We start from the raw sequence: 18,820 nt of genomic DNA on the forward strand, positions 1-18,820 counted from the left end.
TCTTCCATCTAGACTTTATATTCTGTATGCTCTTCAGTCTGGGCTCTAATTTGATCTCATCTGGGGCAACAGAACAAGCAACAGTTAGCCTTCTCAGTCAGAGAGGGACTTGCTCCTGTTCTCTGACCAGGAAAACTCAACTCTGGTTCAACAGCTTCCCAACACTATTGAAGCTTAAGTATGAATATTGATCACTTGAAATACTGATGGTTGAATGAACTTGTGAAACCAAAGCCTTCAGGGTCGGTGGATTGAAAGTCAGAAAAGGATGTTAAGGTGCCATTTCAAACACAATTTCCTTACAATTACAGCCTTCAGTGGTCAGGAAAGGTGGATCTTTCAAGTTAGGTCAGGATCGGTTAATTTGTATTCTACATTTTCAGGATCCTGAAATCAAATGACTTCGCAGCAGACATTCTGTGTTTAGTCAAGAATGATGACTGATAGGGAAAGGTCTAATTATCTAGCAGTGACTTTACTCTGGGAACTTTCTGATGATTTGTTGACCTTTTCTGATGTTTGATAGAACTTTGCACCTTTATAACAAGAAACTCAATGTTTTTATTTTGAAAAACTGTTTGTATGAGGTTATTGACTAATTGTAGCATTCTTAGGAGGTGAGAAGTCCATTTAAATTGGCATAACCTCCCACAGATTCAGAGCCAACCACTTGATGCCTGTGAATTTCCATTTGCAGTTTTTGTAGAATTCATGGACCAAGATGGTTCAGGGTTTGACTGTGGTTCAGGAAAATTGGCCCTTGACACTTGAGCAAAGGCAATACATAGCTGCAGAGAAAACTACGATCAACAGAAATCGCTTCAGTGAATGAACAATTGATTGAGGTAGCGAAGTGCACTCTGGTGATGTGTTCAACAGCCCATTGTGTTGATGGAAGAGGAAAAGGCCTCCTTGTGGTAGAACATTTATGCTGTCAATGATGCTAAGAGCACCAATTGCAGTGCTCACTCTATACTAGTCTAGGATGTACTAAAGTTGTGTCCAAGCACAGCATGGGAATATTATAGAGGCATTAGTGTGCGGCATGCAAACTGTAGGCTATTCCCTGAGATGAAACAGAAGTAGAGCATGAATGCCAAAGGGTTGGCTGTTCGATTATTCAACTAGCCTGAAGCTGTGCAGGTAGACGGACTTTTGCCAGTAGTTGGTACAAGTTTGGGCTCACTAACAATGCTGCCGTTCCATGAATCATCCAAGAAGTGGAATGAAATTTGATGCTAAAGTGTTATCTTTTCTGAGATTTGCTTGCATCACTGAGGCTAATTTGGTTGTTGGGACCTATTAAAAATTGTTGTTCTTTTCCACCCCCCCACCCCCTCAAATCACATTTCCCAGACTTCTGAAGGCAGCACCAATGCATAGTCCATGTCTGCCAGGAACTTGTAAGTATTCTATCCTAACAGCCATTTTCGCGTAGCTTACTGATTATTACACACAGCTCAATGGGGGCATCACAGGTTGAGTCTATTCCACACATGCACACACTTGTCAGCAGTGTGGTCAATGGATGGTGAACAAGGGTAGGAGCCCAGGGTGATTTTTGTCCACCCTAATCTGGGGCCCTGAGGCCAACTGCATCACTATTGCCACCCTGAATAAGATATTTGCCTGATGTAACCTGTTTGTCAATGCAACTCCCATTTTCTGAGCTTGCAAACACTCCTGGGATTGAACATGACCACCAACCCCTCCACCATCTGTCAATAGTTGAGATAATGTCTGGAATTATTAGGAGTAAAAGAAAGAACAAATTTGCAATTGTAAAACCCCTTTCACAAGTTAAGGGTGTCCCAAAGAATTTTACAGCCAATTGAGTACTTTTTGAAATGTGGTCGCTGTTGTCTTGTAGGGAAACGTGGCAACCAATTTAAGCAGAGCAAGTGCCCAGCAGTACATTAAGGACCAGATCATCGATACGCATTGAAGAGTAAATATTGGCCAGGGCACCAGAGAGAACTCCCTTGCTCTTCTTTAAATAGTGCCATGAATCTGAGTCCACTTGAGAGGGCAGATAGTTCAAAAGACGGCACCTCATATAGTGCAGCGCTACTTAGTACTGCATTGAGGCATTAGCATGGACTATGTGCTAAAGTCTCTGGAGTCCACATAAATGTGTCAGTGGGCCACATGCCAATCCCACTACCTCAAAAGCCTTACCTGCTAGATGAACATTATTTTGTTATTTGCTCTTGGGAGATTTGGGCAATGCTACCAAAGCTACATTTTTTGCTCGTCCCTAGCTGTCCTGTGAGGGTGACACTGAGCCTTCTCTGTCAACTGAAGTCCTTGCAGAAATTGTGATTGCTGTGTTGCTTGAAGATGTGCTTTAAACAACTAAGCTTAACTGGCACTTTACAGGGAATTTAAAGTCAAGCACACAGTGTGGGCAAGAGTCACATGCAGATGAAGCTGGGGTGGTAAGTTACCATACCTAAAGGACATTAGTGAACCAGTTAGAATCTGTCAGCTATTGTGGTATCCCATTCCCCAAAGTTCCAGTGACAGACTGGTAGCTTTGCACACAACTACTGTTGGTGTAAAATCAAATTTGTGTGACCACTCCTTCAGAAATCAGGAGATGTTGAAAAGAATAAATCGAGATGAAGTTCGAAGAAAGCCCCATTGCTGGGACAGTGACAACCACTGAGAATCAGTCCCAGTAGCTGTATTGAGTGAAGGTGGGTATCTATGCTCAGGATAGTTGTAGAATTTGGTTTTGAGTCACATGGGCAGAAATCAGCTGTCCTGGGGGTAGCATGTGGCAGGTAAAAGAATAAAGAATAGAAATCCAGCCCAGTGATTACATTTAAAGCAATAACATTTTAAAGATCTTTTGCAGTGGAACAGTTCTATAGCCATTTAGAAAAATATTAATGCAGCATGACATTCTGGCAGTTTAACTCCCAGCACTGGGTAAATGCAATTTTTAAAAAAGAAAGATGCCTTATGAATATGTAGATTTTATGTAAATAAGGCGCCTCTAATGATTTTTATTCACTTGTGCACATTTCTTCAAGTCAATAAGTTTCACAGAATTAAACACACTGATGCTTTTTGACATCCCCTGGGGAACAGTGCCAGTGAATAAAAATACCATCTGGTGAGTAGGCTAAACAGCTAAAAAAAGAGACATCAGACACCATAAGACATTAAGATAAAATTGTTTTCTAAAGCTTTGCTTCATTTTGTGAAGTTATTTGTCTTGTGTGCGACCGTGGTTTTGTAGGCACCAGTGATCCAGCAATACTTTACCTGAGTAAACATTCTTCATGCTCTTTGGCAAACATGAGAAAATCATAGTCAATTCAGATCTCTCCCCATCCAACAACTACAGTCACATATTCCAGTGGGGCTGCTTGTCAGCAAACAGCAACTCTGGTTGATTTCTCTTCCCCTTTCCCTGGGACACTGAGGGCAATTGTTGCAGCCTGATTCCTTCCCACCTCAGGTGCACAGACTAAGCACACCCAGACGATGGAATATGAAAACAAATTGATTTCAATAATGACACAAATTTTTGAAAAACCAAGATATAGTTTTGAATTATTTACAAGTGAGACATTGAGTCAGAGCAGTTGTTGATGATCCAGTTCTAGCTTATTAAAATTCAATGAAAACTGGCTGAATCACTAACTCAGCTTCATATAATGTATTGAAAAATTAACCCGGTGAGTTTGCAAATGACAAATAATAAAACTTTCTCATATTCTAACCAAAGTTCTTTGTATGGAACAACAACAAAGCTTTGAGACACTCTTAATAACCTGCACTGTATTTACAGTTCAACATCTAGTCGCTAATCACTAAATAGTAAAAAGAAAAAACAAGAAACACCTGCATTTATATAGAGCTTTTCACCACCCCTGAACATCTCAGAACATTTTACAGACAATGATGTTTTTTTTAAAAATGTAGCCACTGTTGTAATGTAGGAAACAAGGTAGCTAAATTGCCCTCAGAAAACCCCCACAAAAAACGGTGTGATATTGTCCAGACCACTTGTTCTTTTTTGTGATGTTGATTGAGGGATAAATATTGATCAAGACACCGGGGATAACTCACCTGCTCTTCTATGAAATTGTGCCATGGGATCTTTTACATCCACTTAAGTAAACATATGAGACCTCCATTTAATGCCTCATCTGAAAGACAGCAGCTCCGCCACTGCACTCCCTCAGTACTGTACCTGGAGTGTCAGCCTTGATTTTTGTGTTCAAGCTCTGGAATGGGAATTGAACCTGGAATTTTGTGACTGAAAAGTGACAGTGTTACCAATTGAGCTACGGCTGACACTCAAAAGAACAGAGCATTACATCCTGGTTCACTGGTTTGTTTGTACTAGCTGACAGAGAGTGTTGTGTGTTGGTATCCAGAAGTTGTTCTCAACACTTCCTCACTAAATGTAACTGTGACTAGATGTGCTAGAAGAAACTTTGAGCAGATTCCCTAATCCATAACACAGCTATTCCTAGCTTGTGTGAGCAGTCAAGGCTTGGGTGTGTTGAGTGGCCTCTATGGGCAAGACCACTCTCAATATGTCTGATTCAGGAACACTCTGCCTGCAAGAAAGGAAAGACTTGAATCCTTGAAGCACAAAGCCCAGATAATACTTCCAGTCTTTGGTTGGTTTTTGAATGCAAATAAAGAACATTGTCATCAGCTTCAGACACCTTTTGTTTCCAGAATGTTCATTTTTTATATTATTCAGATAAAGTGTTTTAGCCAGATTACTTGGACATCATTTGAGCTGATGTGCAGTTCTGTTAATTTGCCATTTTCACATAAAACTGTAGAGCGGAGTGATGCAATGTAGAAGGTAGAGATAGTAAACGCAGAATAGTTGGCTTTTATTTTCACCTTATCACACTAAAGTCAGCTTTATTCCTTTGCTTTTTTCAGAGTGTTGAATCTGTAAAGAAGGAACTAGATGAGAGTGTTCTTGGACAGAGTGGGACCTACCGGTCACCGTCATCGCTGAGGAAAAGAAGTGATTTTTCCCGAGATAAAACGACACAGGAAAAAATATTTGAACCAAATGAGTATGTGATATCTTGGTATTTAGACAGCCAGTTTTTTCCTCTTGTCTTTTCTCTGGGTGTTAGCCAGTCTCTGTTACTTATCCAAGTAACTATTCTTAAGATGTGAACTTAGACCATGATTTTCAGCAGGTTTTCAACCATTGGGCCATAACAGCTGAATCTAGTCTACTGTCATTCAACAATCATGCAGAACAGCAAATTACATTTATATAGAACACTTCATATCAGTCCTACATCTTAGAATTTTATGAGGGAAAAAAAATGGGCTCTTAATGTGAAGGAGCAGATAAAATAAGGAGCAAGACTGAAAGAATGGTTGATGAGAAAAGCCTTTTCATAGACTTTTGAAAGTAAAGAGGAGAGGGTAAGTTGAGGAAGATTGTGACAAAAGCATTGTAGTTGAAAGGGTAGGCACCAATAGTGGAATAAGGATCTTTTTGATATAAAGTAATGGCCCAGATTTGGGTATACAGGCATAATTTCAAGGTTTGCAGATGACATGAAACTCAGAAATATCGTAAACATTAAGGGGGATAGCAGACTTCAGGAAAATGTAGGCAGCCTGGTGGATTGGGCAGACCCATGGGCCTGAATTTTACGGCCCCATCGCAGCAGGGACGGGGCTGTAAAACGCTGCGAGCCGTTCTAAGCTCTATTGACTTCAGCAGGAATGTAAAATCCCGCTGCCGTAAAATTCCGCCAATGGAAGATAATACTTAACAGAAAATGTGAAATGTTACATTTTGGTAGGAAGAATGAGGAGAGGCAATAAAAACAAAATGGTACAATTGTAAAAGGGGTGCTGGAGCAGAGAGACCTGGCGGGGAGGTGTGGATTTACTGACAGGTTGCAGGACAAGTTGAGATGTTTGTTTTTTAAAAGAAAAGCATACAGGATCCTTGGTTTATAAATGTAGGCATAGAGTACAAAAGTTGTGCGGAATCTTTATGAATTATTGCTTAGACTTTGGCTGGAATGATATGTCCAATTCTGGGCCTCGCATTTTAGAAAGGATGTCAAGGCCTTAGGGTGCTGAAGAGATTTACTAGATTGATACCAGGGATGAAGAACTTCAGTTACACAGAGAGATTAGAGAAACTGGGATTATTCTCCTAAGAGCAGAACATTTGAAGGGGGGATTTAATAGAGGCATTCAAGATTGAGAATTGTTTTGATAGAGTAAATAAGGAGAAACTATTCCCAATGACAGAACAGTCAGTAACAAGAGAATTGGTACAAAAAGCTAGAGGTGAGATGAGGAGAAAATATTTTTACATGTTGAGTTATGACCTGAAATGCATTGCATGAAAGGGTGGTGGAAGCAGATTCAATAGTAACCTTTGAAAGAGAATTGGATAAACACTTTATGGGGTTAAAATTGCAGGGCTACAGCAAAAGAGTAATTGAGTGAGACTAATTGGATAGCTCTTTCTGGCACGATATGCTGAAAAGCCTCCTACCATGCTGTAAGATTCTGTGATGCATTTCAAGTTGTGAAGAATTGGGAGAGCAACTCAAACAACATTAGTGAAATCGACCCTCAAAGTAATGAAGAGACAGATTGGAGGCTTGGCCGTGGAAATAGGTTGGTTCACAGGCATCTGATATTGCAACGGTGGAAGAAGATGGTCTAGATGATAGATTGGTGAATGAAGCTCAGCTCAGGATCAAGCAGTACAAGGTTCCAAAACACCAGACTTATAAAATGACACTCACGGAAGGTTGACTGAAGTGAGAGCAAATTAAGTGACAGGAGCCAATAGGAATGATTTCCCTTTAGCTTATTTTTAAGATAGAAACAAATTTGGGTTCATATAAGACAATGTCAAACAGATAATTGAAGAGAAGGTAAAAACACAGGAGGAAGCAGAAAGATAATGCTGGATGTCAACAGCATATATACACAACCGGTTCTGGATGATACCAACAGAACCATGCAGACAATGAATTAGTGGGACAAAAAAAGAGCACTGGGGTATACCAGTGTTGATAGTGTGGGTTAGATGGGGAAGCCATTGGCGGATGCGGACTTTTGTCGTTGGGGAAAAGGTACGAATGGAAGAGTGCTATAAACATGAGCAACCAATAAGAATTGTTGGAGGAAGACAGTGTTCAGATGCTAAAGGGCAGCAGAAAGGTCATGAGGATGGAGAGCAATGTAAATGCAACCATAGAGGATATTATTTGTGATCTTGAACAAAGCGGCCTCTCTGTTGTATTTGCACATCAGATGATAGGGTCTCCAAGGGGGAGTGGTGGGTAGGTAATGGAGCGATAAGGCAGCATTGTGTTTCAGAACTTTCCTGAAAGAAGGGAATGCATTTGTTTACAGAAAGAAGATATGGGGCGGCTGGATTATTGGCATATAAGTTATTGAAGTGTCCTGTGCTTGCTTGATTGCTCTCAGCAGCCAGAGAGGAATGGGTGATGTTTCAGAAAGAACGAACAAAGGATTGAGGAGGGAACATCATCCCACCAGCCATGACTGATAATGTGCCAGACTCACAGACAGGAAAGTAATAAAATTGGAGAAAAAGATTGCACTAAACTTGTGAAGAATCTTTTTTAATCGGTTTCCTCCCTCACCCTCTTCTGAGTGTATTGATGTGTTCAGGTTCCACTTCACAGGCACCGTCCCTTAGCCGAATGCCCATTTTTATACATGAAGTTAGATATTTGACTAAATGGGGACAGTGTCATAACCAAAACTCCTCCAGTCCCTTCCTGACATTCGCATTTACTATTTGCAGCAGGAGTCCAGGATGCAGCAGATGTATCCAGTACGCACAGCAAAAGGTCTTATTGTGATATTCCCATGTCATGCTCTAGTTTAACAAAGTGTCAAGCTGTAAAGGTATGACCCAGATCATAGGGGACCCATCCTTAAGGTTGAGATTAATTGTAGTCCCTCCTGCCACCTAGCTGAAATTGCTAGCTCAACACAGACTAGGAATTGAACCTGTATCTTCTGGGTCTGTATGGTGCGGTTTCACACTGACTTTTATAAGCTAAGCTATTGATAGAGCTACTAGTGAGGAATTTCAAATGATTCATCTCTCAGGGCTAAAATAAATTCATACCATCAATGACGCTAGTTTATATGCAGCAGTTAGCCATGCTCAGACTTGACATTTGCAATCTCAATTGTTCTCTTACAGAGAAGCTATGGGGATGGTGCTGCACAAAGACTCAAAATGGTACCAGCAGTGGAAGGAGTTCAAGGACAATAATGTCGTCTTTAACAGTGAGCATCAGTCATTTCTATCCTTTGATGACAATGCCTGACGATTCATCTGATCAGTTTGCACTCTGTTTTAAATGTTGGTATAAATGAAATTTTCTCTTCTTTTCCTTTATAGGATTCTTTGAAATGAAGATGAAATATGATGAAAGTGACAACACATTTATTAGAGCATCCAGAGCCATAACAGACAAAGTCACTGATTTAATAGGTAAATGAAAATGTGAGAGCTGTCTCTGTTCTGGAGGTGGGAGCTGAAGGAAATGCATTATTAAATATGGTTTATTTAAATGTCACATCTGAATGCAGTAAAGCAGACTACGCCAGACAAGTGACAGCTTTCCTTCAAAATACCAGGAAGCAAATACAGGATACCAAAATAAATGGCTTGCTGTCTGCAACCTTTGTTTCTCACTGTCACCCCACTTCCATCCCCCAACAGTACACATCTTAATTGAATTTCTAACAAAAATTTTCATTTATAATGCAGTTTTAATGTAGCATATCATGAGAAAGAAAATGGGAGGGAGGTAGTGAGAGACAAGTTAAGGGATGTGTCTGTAGAAATGGTCAGAGAGGTAGGTTTCAAACAGGCTTTTGAAAGTGGTGAGAGGTTGATAATTTTAGGCAGTGAGTTTTGAGTGTGGTTTTGACATCAGAAGACTCTGCCACTGAAGGTGGATGGGTGTAAAGGAGACCAGAGTATGAAGAACCCACTGGCTTGTAGAGGTGGATGAGTTTGCAGAGATTTGAACAGACAAAGAATTTTAAAGTTGATGCCTTGTGGACTAAGAGCCAATGATTATTGGGAAGACCAGTGATAAAGGAGTGGGACTTAGTGAGGATAAGATGCAGGTAATAGATCTTTGGTTAAGTTGTGGTTAATGTACAATCTAAACTATTTTTGCACAAAATTCTAGAGCTACTTTTATTAAGACTCTGATTAAGGGCTCCTCAATGTCTCCGAGAGTTTAGAGTAGCTGAGTTAAGTAGACCAGTAAGTTCCCAATCGCAGGCTTGGCATTCATTGGGGTAGGATGAGCACAACAGCCTAGGTTCGTACACTTGCGCACTGTCCAGGGTCCTCTCCTGAAAAGTGTATATGGACATCAGGTGAGGGCATAATTATGCTCAACTAAAATGCCCTGCCCAGTTGAGTGACCTACAGGCACACTTGAAGACTAACCACTTGATGAGATGCCTGTGAAACAGTACCCCAGTGATATTTTCTTCAGGAGAGAGGCTTGTTAGTGGGGTTTGAATATAATTTGATATGTTGATTAGTTGATCCAATCAAACAGTTTAAAAGTAATATCACTGGTCTATCTTCATAGCAGAACACTCACTGCCCTGTTAAAGAATCCCTTTTCTGGCCCTAGTTCTGCTTCATAAAGAGGCAGCCTGAAAATGTAAATGTTTATTCACAATTTTAAACCAAATATTTTACCTTTCTTGCATGTACGTCTGTCAGATTTTCTTTTTCCCTTCAATTTCCTTTTGCAGACTTTAAAACACAGACCTGCACCTGGGGTGCCGTTCTATTTGTGTGTTTTTTTATCCACTAGCTTTAGACTGATGTCTCAACCCACACACTTTCCATTGAACCCCCCTGGTGTTTATTATGATTAATCTGCTGGCAGGCTTGGTTCAGTAACAAATGCTGCCTCATTTATTCCTGCAGTGATTTACAAAAGAGAATTTAAATTAAAACAGGGTGGAGACAAAAACAGAAACTCCCAAGCAGACTAAACTTGATGAAGAAACAAAGACTTAACTGCTTAATTTCAAGTGGAAGGTGCAAATCACTGCACTGTACTGTGATGGGGTGGGAGTGGTTGTCCTGAATTTGATTTCCTCTCCAACTTCTTTGTTGGTTCTCTGTCACACAAAAGGAGTTTAATTTTTGGACACAAAGCATCTTGCAAACTGGCTTTTAGATATATTCCCAGCAAGGGAAGGTTGTTTCTAAATAAATTAGGAGCTGTAATGGGATTATTTTTCTAATAGTTTGCATTGCAGTCTTATCTAGACCTGAAGCTTTTTGACGTTTTGTTTTTGCTCTGAAACACGTTGAACCCTTGAAGGGCTGCAGTCAGGCTATTTCTATTAATTTGTTGGAAGTATTTCAAGATTGTTGTCTTGTTTTTGATAAAATAAGCACTGCGCTGATCTTGTGTTTGCTCTTTGTTTCCCCAGGGGGGCTGTTTTCTAAGACTGAAATGTCAGAGGTGCTAACAGAAATTCTGAAAGTTGACCCAAGCTTTGATAAAGACACATTTTTAAAGCAATGTGAGAGGGACATCATTCCAAATGTTCTGGAGGTATCTGAAGACATTTAATTTCTTTTTTGGCCGGGGGTGGGGGGGGAGAATCTAGAAAAAATGTAATTTACTATAAAATATCAGTTAAATAAAATGTAGTGGTATTATGGTATTTCTGAAAAAAGAGACACGCTATTGAAGATTTTTGTCTTGCACTTAACAGGACAATTCGTAAGATAAACCAATAGTAAAGGGAACAAAAATTTATACTGTATGAGAAGAGAGTACTGATTGGTTGGCAAGTAGACTCTGATTGGTAGAGTTGCTGCCAGCAGAATGCAGCAGAGAATAATTAACTGTTATCTGCCAAGCTTTTGTTTCAAATTCAAGCCAGGCAGGTCGATTTTGATTAGTCAAGACATTTCCATGCAGAATGAACCAGGGAATGGCCGTCCCAGCAACTGGCAGATTGTATCAAACAGCTCGCATCTTCGGCTGTTTGCAAAGGGCAAAGTACTGACTGTACCCAACCTGCCCGTGCTCGCAAAACTCAAAACGTAGCGTCCAACATTAGATTCTGTGATTGGACAACACTTGCTAAAAAAATCCTGATTGTGCTAAGAATTACACTGAAAATCAATTTTAAGATTATCAGTTGGGCTCACAGTGTAGCTCACTTACGCATGCTAGAAGCCACATATATTCACACAGAGGGCCCTGTCTTTTGCAGACAGAAGGAGCATGTCCATGCATTGCACCTTTTCCAACTAAACAACAGCTTGGGGGACAGCCATTCCCTGGTTCATTTCCCATGGAAATGCCTTGACCAATTAGAGTCAAGCTGTCTGGTTGAATTTGAATCAAACACTTGGCAGTTAACTGTTCTCTGCATTCTCCATGGCAATGCCTCTACCAATCAGAGTCCACTTGCCAACCAATCAGCATTCTCTTCTCATGCAGTATAGATTGTTGTTCCCTTTACTGTTTGTTTATCTTGCAAGCTGTCCTGATGAGTGCAAGGTGAAAAGCTTCGATCGATTGTCTCTTTTTTGCAGAAATATTCAAGTTCTGTACTACCAAATGACTATTATGGTAATTAAGATAAAAACAAAAAGCTAAAAGCTACTGCGGATGCTGGAAATCCAAAACAAAAACAGAATTACCTGGAAAAACTCAGCAGGTCTGGCAGCATCGACGGAGAAGAAATCAGTTAACGTTTTGAGCCTTCATGGCCCTTCGGCAGAACTGGAGCATAGTTAGAAGAAGGGAGAAATATAAATTGGTTTAAGGTGGGTGGGTGGGGGGGGAGCGGAGAGACACATTGAGGGTGTGGTGTGGTGATTGTGGAGATGAGCAGATAATCAAAAGATGTCACAGACAAAAGGGTCAAAGAGGCGTTGAAGGTGGTGGTATTTGTCTGAGAAAAGTGCTAATTAAGAATGGAAGACAGGATATTCAAAGTACAGCTCTAGTGGGGGTGGGGTGGAAAGACTAAAGGTTTTAGTTTTAGATTTAAAAATAATGGAAATAGGTGGGGAAAGAAGAATCTATATAAATTATTGGAAAAAAAAAAAGCGGGGGGGGGGGGAAGAAACGGGGTGGGGATGGGGGGAGGGGGAGTTCAAGATCTAAAGTTGTTGAATTCAATATTCAGCCCGGAGGGCTGTAAAGTGCCTAGTCGGAAGATGAGGTGCTGTTCCTCCAGTTTGCGTTGGGCTTCACTGGAACAATGCAGCAAGCCAAGGACAGACATGTTGGCAAGAGAACAGGGTGGAGTGTTAAAATGGCAAGCGACAGGGAGGTTTGGGTCTTTCTTGTGGACAGACCACAGGTGTTCCGCAAAACGGTCGCCCAGTTTGCGTTTGGTCTCTCCAATGTAGAAGAGACCGCATTGGGAGCAACGAATGCAGTAGACTAAGCTAGGGGAAATGCAAGTGAAATGCTGCTTCACTTGAAAGGAGTGTTTGGGCCCTTGGACGGTGAGGAGAGAGGAAGTGAAGAGGCAGGTGTTGCATCTTCTGCGTGGGCATGGGGAGGTACCATAAGTGGGGGTTGAGGAGTAGGGGGTGATGGAGGAGTGGACCAGGGTGTCCCGGAGGGAACGATCCCTACGGAATGCCGTCGGGGGGGTGAAGGGAAGATGTGTTTGGTGGTGGCATCATGCTGGAGTTGGCGGAAATGGCGGAGGATGATCCTTTGAATGCGGAGGCTGGTGGGGTGATAAGTGAGGACAAGGGGGACCCTATCATGTTTCTGGGAAGGAGGAGAAGGCGTGAGGGAGGATGCGCGGGATATGGGCCGGACACGGTTGAGGGCCCTGTCAACGACCGTGGATGGAAAACCTCGGTTAAGGAAGAAGGAGGACATGTCAGAGGAGCTGTTTTTGAAGGTAGCGTCATCAGAACAGATGCGACGGAGGCGAAGGAACTGAGAGAATGGGATGGAGTCTTTACAGGAAGCGGGGTGTGAGGAGCTGTAGTCGAGGTAGCTGTGGGAGTCGGTAGGCTTGTAATGGATATTGGTGGACAGTCTATCATCAGAAATTGAGACAGAGAGGTCAAGGAAGGGAAGAGAAGTGTCAGAGATGGACCATGTGAAAATGATGGAGGGGTGGAGATTGGAAGCAAAATTAATAAATTTTTCCAGGTCCCGACGAGAGCATGAAGCAGCACCGAAGTAATCATCGATGTAGCGGAGAAAGAGTTGTGGGAGGGGGCCGGAGTAGGACTGGGACAAGGAATGTTCCACATTCCACCCCACCCCCACTAGAGCTGTACTTTGAATATCCTGTCTTCCATTCTTAATTAGCACTTTTCTCAGACAAATACCACCACCTTCAACACCTCTTTGACCCTTTTGTCTGTGACATCTTTTGATTATCTGCTCATCTCCACAATCACCACACCACACCCTCAATGTGTCTCTCCACCACCCCCCCCACCACCACCCCCACCCACCTTAAACCAATTTATATTTCTCCCTTCTTCTAACTATGCTCCAGTTCTGCCGAAGGGCCATGAAGGCTCGAAACGTTAACTGTTATTATGGTAATTAATATCCCTCACAAATATATTTGTTTAAAAGTGTATTTTCCCAAATATTTTTCATTAATTTGTCAAGCAACAATCATATTTTTCCTAATATTACTGTGGGTTGCTTGTGTGTATGGTTCTGTGTGTGGTTAATTTAATTAAACTAGAGGCAATTAGACTGCAAGGTTTAGGTTGTTAGGTGTAAAACAGGCATTTGAAATGGAGATGAGTGAACTAGGGTGAGGTCTCAGCAGAGACGGTGTGAATAACATTTGCATTTTTAGATAAGTGGGGAAGTGTTTAGTTTTCAAAGGGATGTGAAAAAATGTGCACAACTGGCAAGATAAATAAGGCAAGGTTATTATGTTGATTTTTCCCAAAAGTGCTGGCCATAATGATAACATGAAAGATTGTTATATTCTGGGAAAAATAACTTCTAAAGACAAGTTGAAACAATGGGATTTAAAGATCAAAAAGGGAGAAATATATTTAAAGAAGGATGGAAGGCTGTGTGAGGTGTGGCCATGTGAGATCTTGAAAGGTGCCCTTGTGAAACAGACTTGGTGGGGGGAGAGGAGCCTCAAGCCCCCCTGCAGAAATTTGCTGTTCCAGTAACCAGAGTAGTGTCAAAAGTCTTTGGTATTCCATTGTCCAGTGCTTGTGGTAATATTGCTGGATGACTTTATAAATTCGGAATCTATTTGGACTGTTGCCTTAAAGGGGTGTGTAGTTGGGAGCCTAGTTAAGTAGAAATTTGGGAGTTGTTATAACCGTGTAACTGTAATCTTGTGTGTGTTTAAGCTGTTTCTCCTCCTGTTAATAAATGTCTTAATTTAACCTTTAAAATCTCTAAAGGTGCAGTGGACTCATTACTTCTGACTTCAGTGCGCAAGCCTCCTCGTAATAAATACAAATTGCAAAATCGTTGTGATAGTGTGGCCAAGTTTCCCTTGTGGATTTGGTCAGCCTGGCAAATACCACCAGCCATATCATAACAAAATTGGCATCTCTTTGCGGGATTTTTAAAATGCCTTGATTAGTTTGGAGTTGGTGCATTTTAAGGCTACAAATACGAGAGGAACATTGAACTCAGGAGTTGGTGTTGAGGGATTTTAAAATGGTTAGACTGCAAATATGCCTTTAACAATTGTTAAGACTTTTCTGGAAGTAAAACATGTAGCCCTGATTGGCTTACAAAAAGTAATTAAGACACAGTTAACAGAATTGGCGGATAAGTTGCAGTTAGGATTAACCGCAGGGCCAAAGAAAGCAGACATAATTGAAGTCATAGGGCAGCATTTGAAATTGGAAGGGATAACAGTTCTCTAGGGGGGTGAGTCAGTTGAATTGGCTAAAATTCAGTTGCAAATGAAAAAGCTTGAATTAGAGGCAAAAGGAAAAGAAAGAGAATTGGAATTGAAATGGCTGGAAGAAAAGGAAATAGAACGAGCATTTCAAAGGAAAATGGAGAAGTTAGCAATGGAGGAAAGGGAAAGAGAATATCAGCTTAAAAGGCTGGAAGTTAAAAAACAGATGTCAGATGCTGAGGAAGGTTCTGATGGTGAAACAACCACTTTTAACCCAAAACCCAGTGGGGAGATTTTTAAATTTGTACAGGCTCTTCTGAAGTTTGAGGAAAGAGATGTAGAGGCATTCTTTATTTTGTTTGAAAAGATAGCTAAGCAAATGAAATAGCCAGAAGAAATTTGGACATTGCTTTTACGGTCTAGATTGGTAGGTAGAGCTCATGAGGTATATGCATCGCTGTCAGAAGAAGTATCGGTGGATTATGATGCAGTAAAAAAAGGCTATTTTGGGTACAAATGAGCTGGTTCCTGAGATGTACAGGTAGAAATTTCAGAATATAAGGAAACGGCCTTGTCAGACTTGTATTGAGTTTGAGAGAGTAAAACAAAGTAATTTTGACCAGTGGATGCAGGCATTAAAGGCAGAGACAGCATATGCAGCCCTTAGAGAAGTAATTCTTTTGAAAGAATTTAAAGATTCACTTCTTTCATTAGTTAGAACTCATGTGGAAGAACAGAGGATTAAAACGAACAGGCAAGCAGCAGAGATAGCTGATGATTATGAGCTAGTCCAAAGATCTAAATCTTTTTTCCAACACCCTTTTAAATCTGAGAAGGATAGAAAGTGGGAAGGTGAAAGGAGGGAAGGTAGGGAAGACAAGGAGCAGCTGGAAATTTTCAGTAAGTTTCTCCTCAGACCAAAAAGGAAGGTGCTGAGGGTAGAAGCGACACTTGAAAACTTAACTGTTTTCACTGTAATAAGGTGGGGCACACAGAGTCAATGTGTGGGATTTTCCGCACCTGCCCGCCGCCGGGATCTTCTGGTCCCGCTGCAAGTCAATGGACTTTTGGCTGGGGCGCCACCTTGCCCGCAACGGGACCAGAAAATCCCGGCCAGTGTTTTGGAATTTACAGGGAGAACCTATTCCAGTAGTTGGAACACAGAAAAGCTCTGGAAATGAGAGTACTGTGGGTTCTAAAATCCAGGGGCAAGCAAAACCACTGTTTTGTGTACAGGTGGAGCAGGAAGAATCCGTGGTAGGTAAAGAAGTGGGAGTGTGTTCATAATTTACCCAAGGGAGTTCTGAAGGGCAGGTTACAGAAATGTTTAAAGATTTTGTGTGCAAAGGGAAAGTCTTTCCATGTGTATAGGGTGGAGCAGGAAAATATGTTTAAATTTTATGGGATACAAGGGCTAGTCAGTCCTTAATGTTATGGGATAGTGCTATTTGTTGTCCAGAGGGAGTATTGCAGGAAAGAGTGGTAATAAGTGGAATTCATAAACAAAGATACTAAACCTATTCCATTGTGGAAGGTAAATTTAAAGAGTAAGTTGAATACGGGTGAAGTGATTGTTGGAGTAGTGGAAGAAGTGCCTGCTGCAGGGTTTCAATTTATCTTAGGTAATGATATAGCTGGGTCACAGATGTTGGTGATGCCTACTGTAGCCTGGCAGCTTGTGGCGATGCATTTAACAGAGATGCTGCAGAAAGAACATCCTGGATTGTCTCTAGATTGTATAGTAATGAGATCACAAACTCACAGGTTGAAACAGGAAGAGGAGGAATCTAAAAGTCAGGGAAAGGATGTTGACATCCAATTAGCTGGATCTGTTTTTGAAAAGATAGTGCAGGAAGAGAAGGTTGAGGAGAATGAGGTGAAAGAGTTTAGCTCAGTGAAATTGGTAGAGTTACAGCAGAAGGAGTCACGAATAAAGAAATTATATCAGACAGCTTATTCGGAAACAGAGGGAAAATGTTTTCCAGAATGTTATTACCTTAAAGGTAATGAGGAAGTGGAGACCGTCTCATATTCCAGCAGATGAGAAGCGGGTGGTAGCACATTAAATAATTATACCACCTGGATACAGAAATGAAATTTTGAGAGTAGCTCATGAAATTCCAAAGTTGGACATGTAACAATTAGGAAAACTCAGGTGAAAATACAAAAACATTATTATTGGCCTGGACTGCATAAAGATATAGTCAATTTCTGTAGAACATGTCATACATGTCAGGTGACAGGAAAATCTCAAGCAGTGATTAAACCTGCACCTTTAATTCCGATTCAAGCGATTGAGGAATCTTTTACTAGGGTCTTGATTGATTGTGTAGGGCCCCTCTCTAAGGCCGTATGTGGAAATCAGCACTTGCTGACAATCATGGATGTGTTTACTAGATTTCCGGAAGCGATACCTTTACAAAATATTATAGCAAAGAGAATTATAGAGGAGTTGACCAAATTTTTTTTTTTTACAAGATATGGGTTACTAAAAGAAATACAGTCGGATCAGGGTTCAAATTTCACGTCACAGCTATTTAAGGAAGTAGTGAACAGCCTGGGGATAAAACAGCTTAAGTCATCAGCTTATCATCCTGAATCACAAGGTGCTTTAGGGAGATGGCATCAAACTTTAAAGCTATGATGAAAGCTTATAGTCAAGACTACCCACAGGACTGGGATCGGGGGATTCCATTCTTGTTATTTGCTATTAGGGATGCCCCTAATGCATCGACAGGACTTAGTCTTTTTGAAGTAAGGGGACCATTTAAGTTGATTCAGGAGAAACTAGTGGTTCAGAAACTACTCTCCTGGATTATGTGACAAAATTCAGAGAAAGATTGAACAGAGCATGTGAGTTAACTAAGGAACATTTAAAGATACCAAAGCAGGTGATGAAGACAAATGCAGATAAGAGGGCAAAAGCTCGTAGTTTTGTTGTTGGAGATAAGGCGTTTGTTTTGCTACCAGTGTCAGGTGAACCATTAAAGGTAAGGTTTAGTGGGCCTTACAGGATTGAAAAGAGGCTGAATGAAGTAAATTATTTAATAAATAGTCCAGCTCGAAGAAAGAAGCAGAAGGTGTGTCATGTAAATATGCTTAAAAAGTACTTTGACAGGGAGGATAACCAAAAGGAGGGATTGGTAATGGTAAATAAAGAGAAAGAGGTAGAAATTAAGGATTCTGAAATTCATTTTCCTCTAATCAAATTGAACAATGAGGGGATACTTAAAAATTTAAACGTAGTATTGAATTACCTTCCAGCCAAGTGTCAGTGATTTGGAAAAGCTATTGCTGTCACAGAAAGCTACTTGTGGGAATAAGCTGGGGAAAACAAATTTAGCTACACATGATGTCGATGTGGGAGATTTGGTTTCAATAAGGCAACATCCTTATAGATTAAATCCAGTAAAATTAACTCAAACACAAAAAAAATTGAATTCATGCTTCAGAATGACATCACAGAGTATAGTTGCAGTAACGGGAGTTCACCTATTGTGATGGTGCCAAAACCGGGTGGAAAACACAAAAGACTGTGTGTGGATTATCGAAAAGTAAACGCAGTGACAAAAGCGGATTCATATCCTATTCCACGGTTGGAAGATTGTATTGAGAAATTGGGACTATCAGAGTTTATCACAAAGATTGATTTGCTGCAAGGACATTGACAAGCACCATTATCAGAAAGAGCAAAAGAGATATCAGCTTCTGTAATGCCAGATAGACTATATCGGTTTAAAGTTATGCCGTTTGGTATGAAGAATGCACCAGTAGCATTTCAAAGACTGACTAACAAAGTAATTGCAGGACTGAGCAATTGTGCTGATAATATTGACAACTTGGTAGTTTTCAGTCAAATGTGGGAGGAGCATTTACAACATCTGAAAGAACTGTTTGATTGACTGCAAGAAGCTAGTTT

General features: G+C 40.8%; 1 protein-coding gene across 1 annotated transcript in view; it reads left to right on the top strand.

Annotated features, from left to right (window-relative positions):
• Positions 1 to 18,820, top strand: part of timm44 (translocase of inner mitochondrial membrane 44 homolog (yeast)) — a 71,542-nt gene that overhangs the window by 20,645 nt on the left and 32,077 nt on the right. Inside the window, exons 6-9 of the mRNA XM_078555788.1 lie at positions 4,921 to 5,060; positions 8,219 to 8,304; positions 8,420 to 8,512; positions 10,498 to 10,622. Of these exons, the coding sequence (XP_078411914.1) occupies positions 4,921 to 5,060; positions 8,219 to 8,304; positions 8,420 to 8,512; positions 10,498 to 10,622 (444 nt within the window). The remainder of the gene's footprint in view (positions 1 to 4,920; positions 5,061 to 8,218; positions 8,305 to 8,419; positions 8,513 to 10,497; positions 10,623 to 18,820) is intronic.

The sequence above is a fragment of the Cetorhinus maximus genome, chromosome 13 (assembly GCF_964194155.1).
Source record: "Cetorhinus maximus chromosome 13, sCetMax3.hap1.1, whole genome shotgun sequence".
Classification (NCBI taxonomy): Eukaryota; Metazoa; Chordata; class Chondrichthyes; order Lamniformes; family Cetorhinidae; genus Cetorhinus; species Cetorhinus maximus.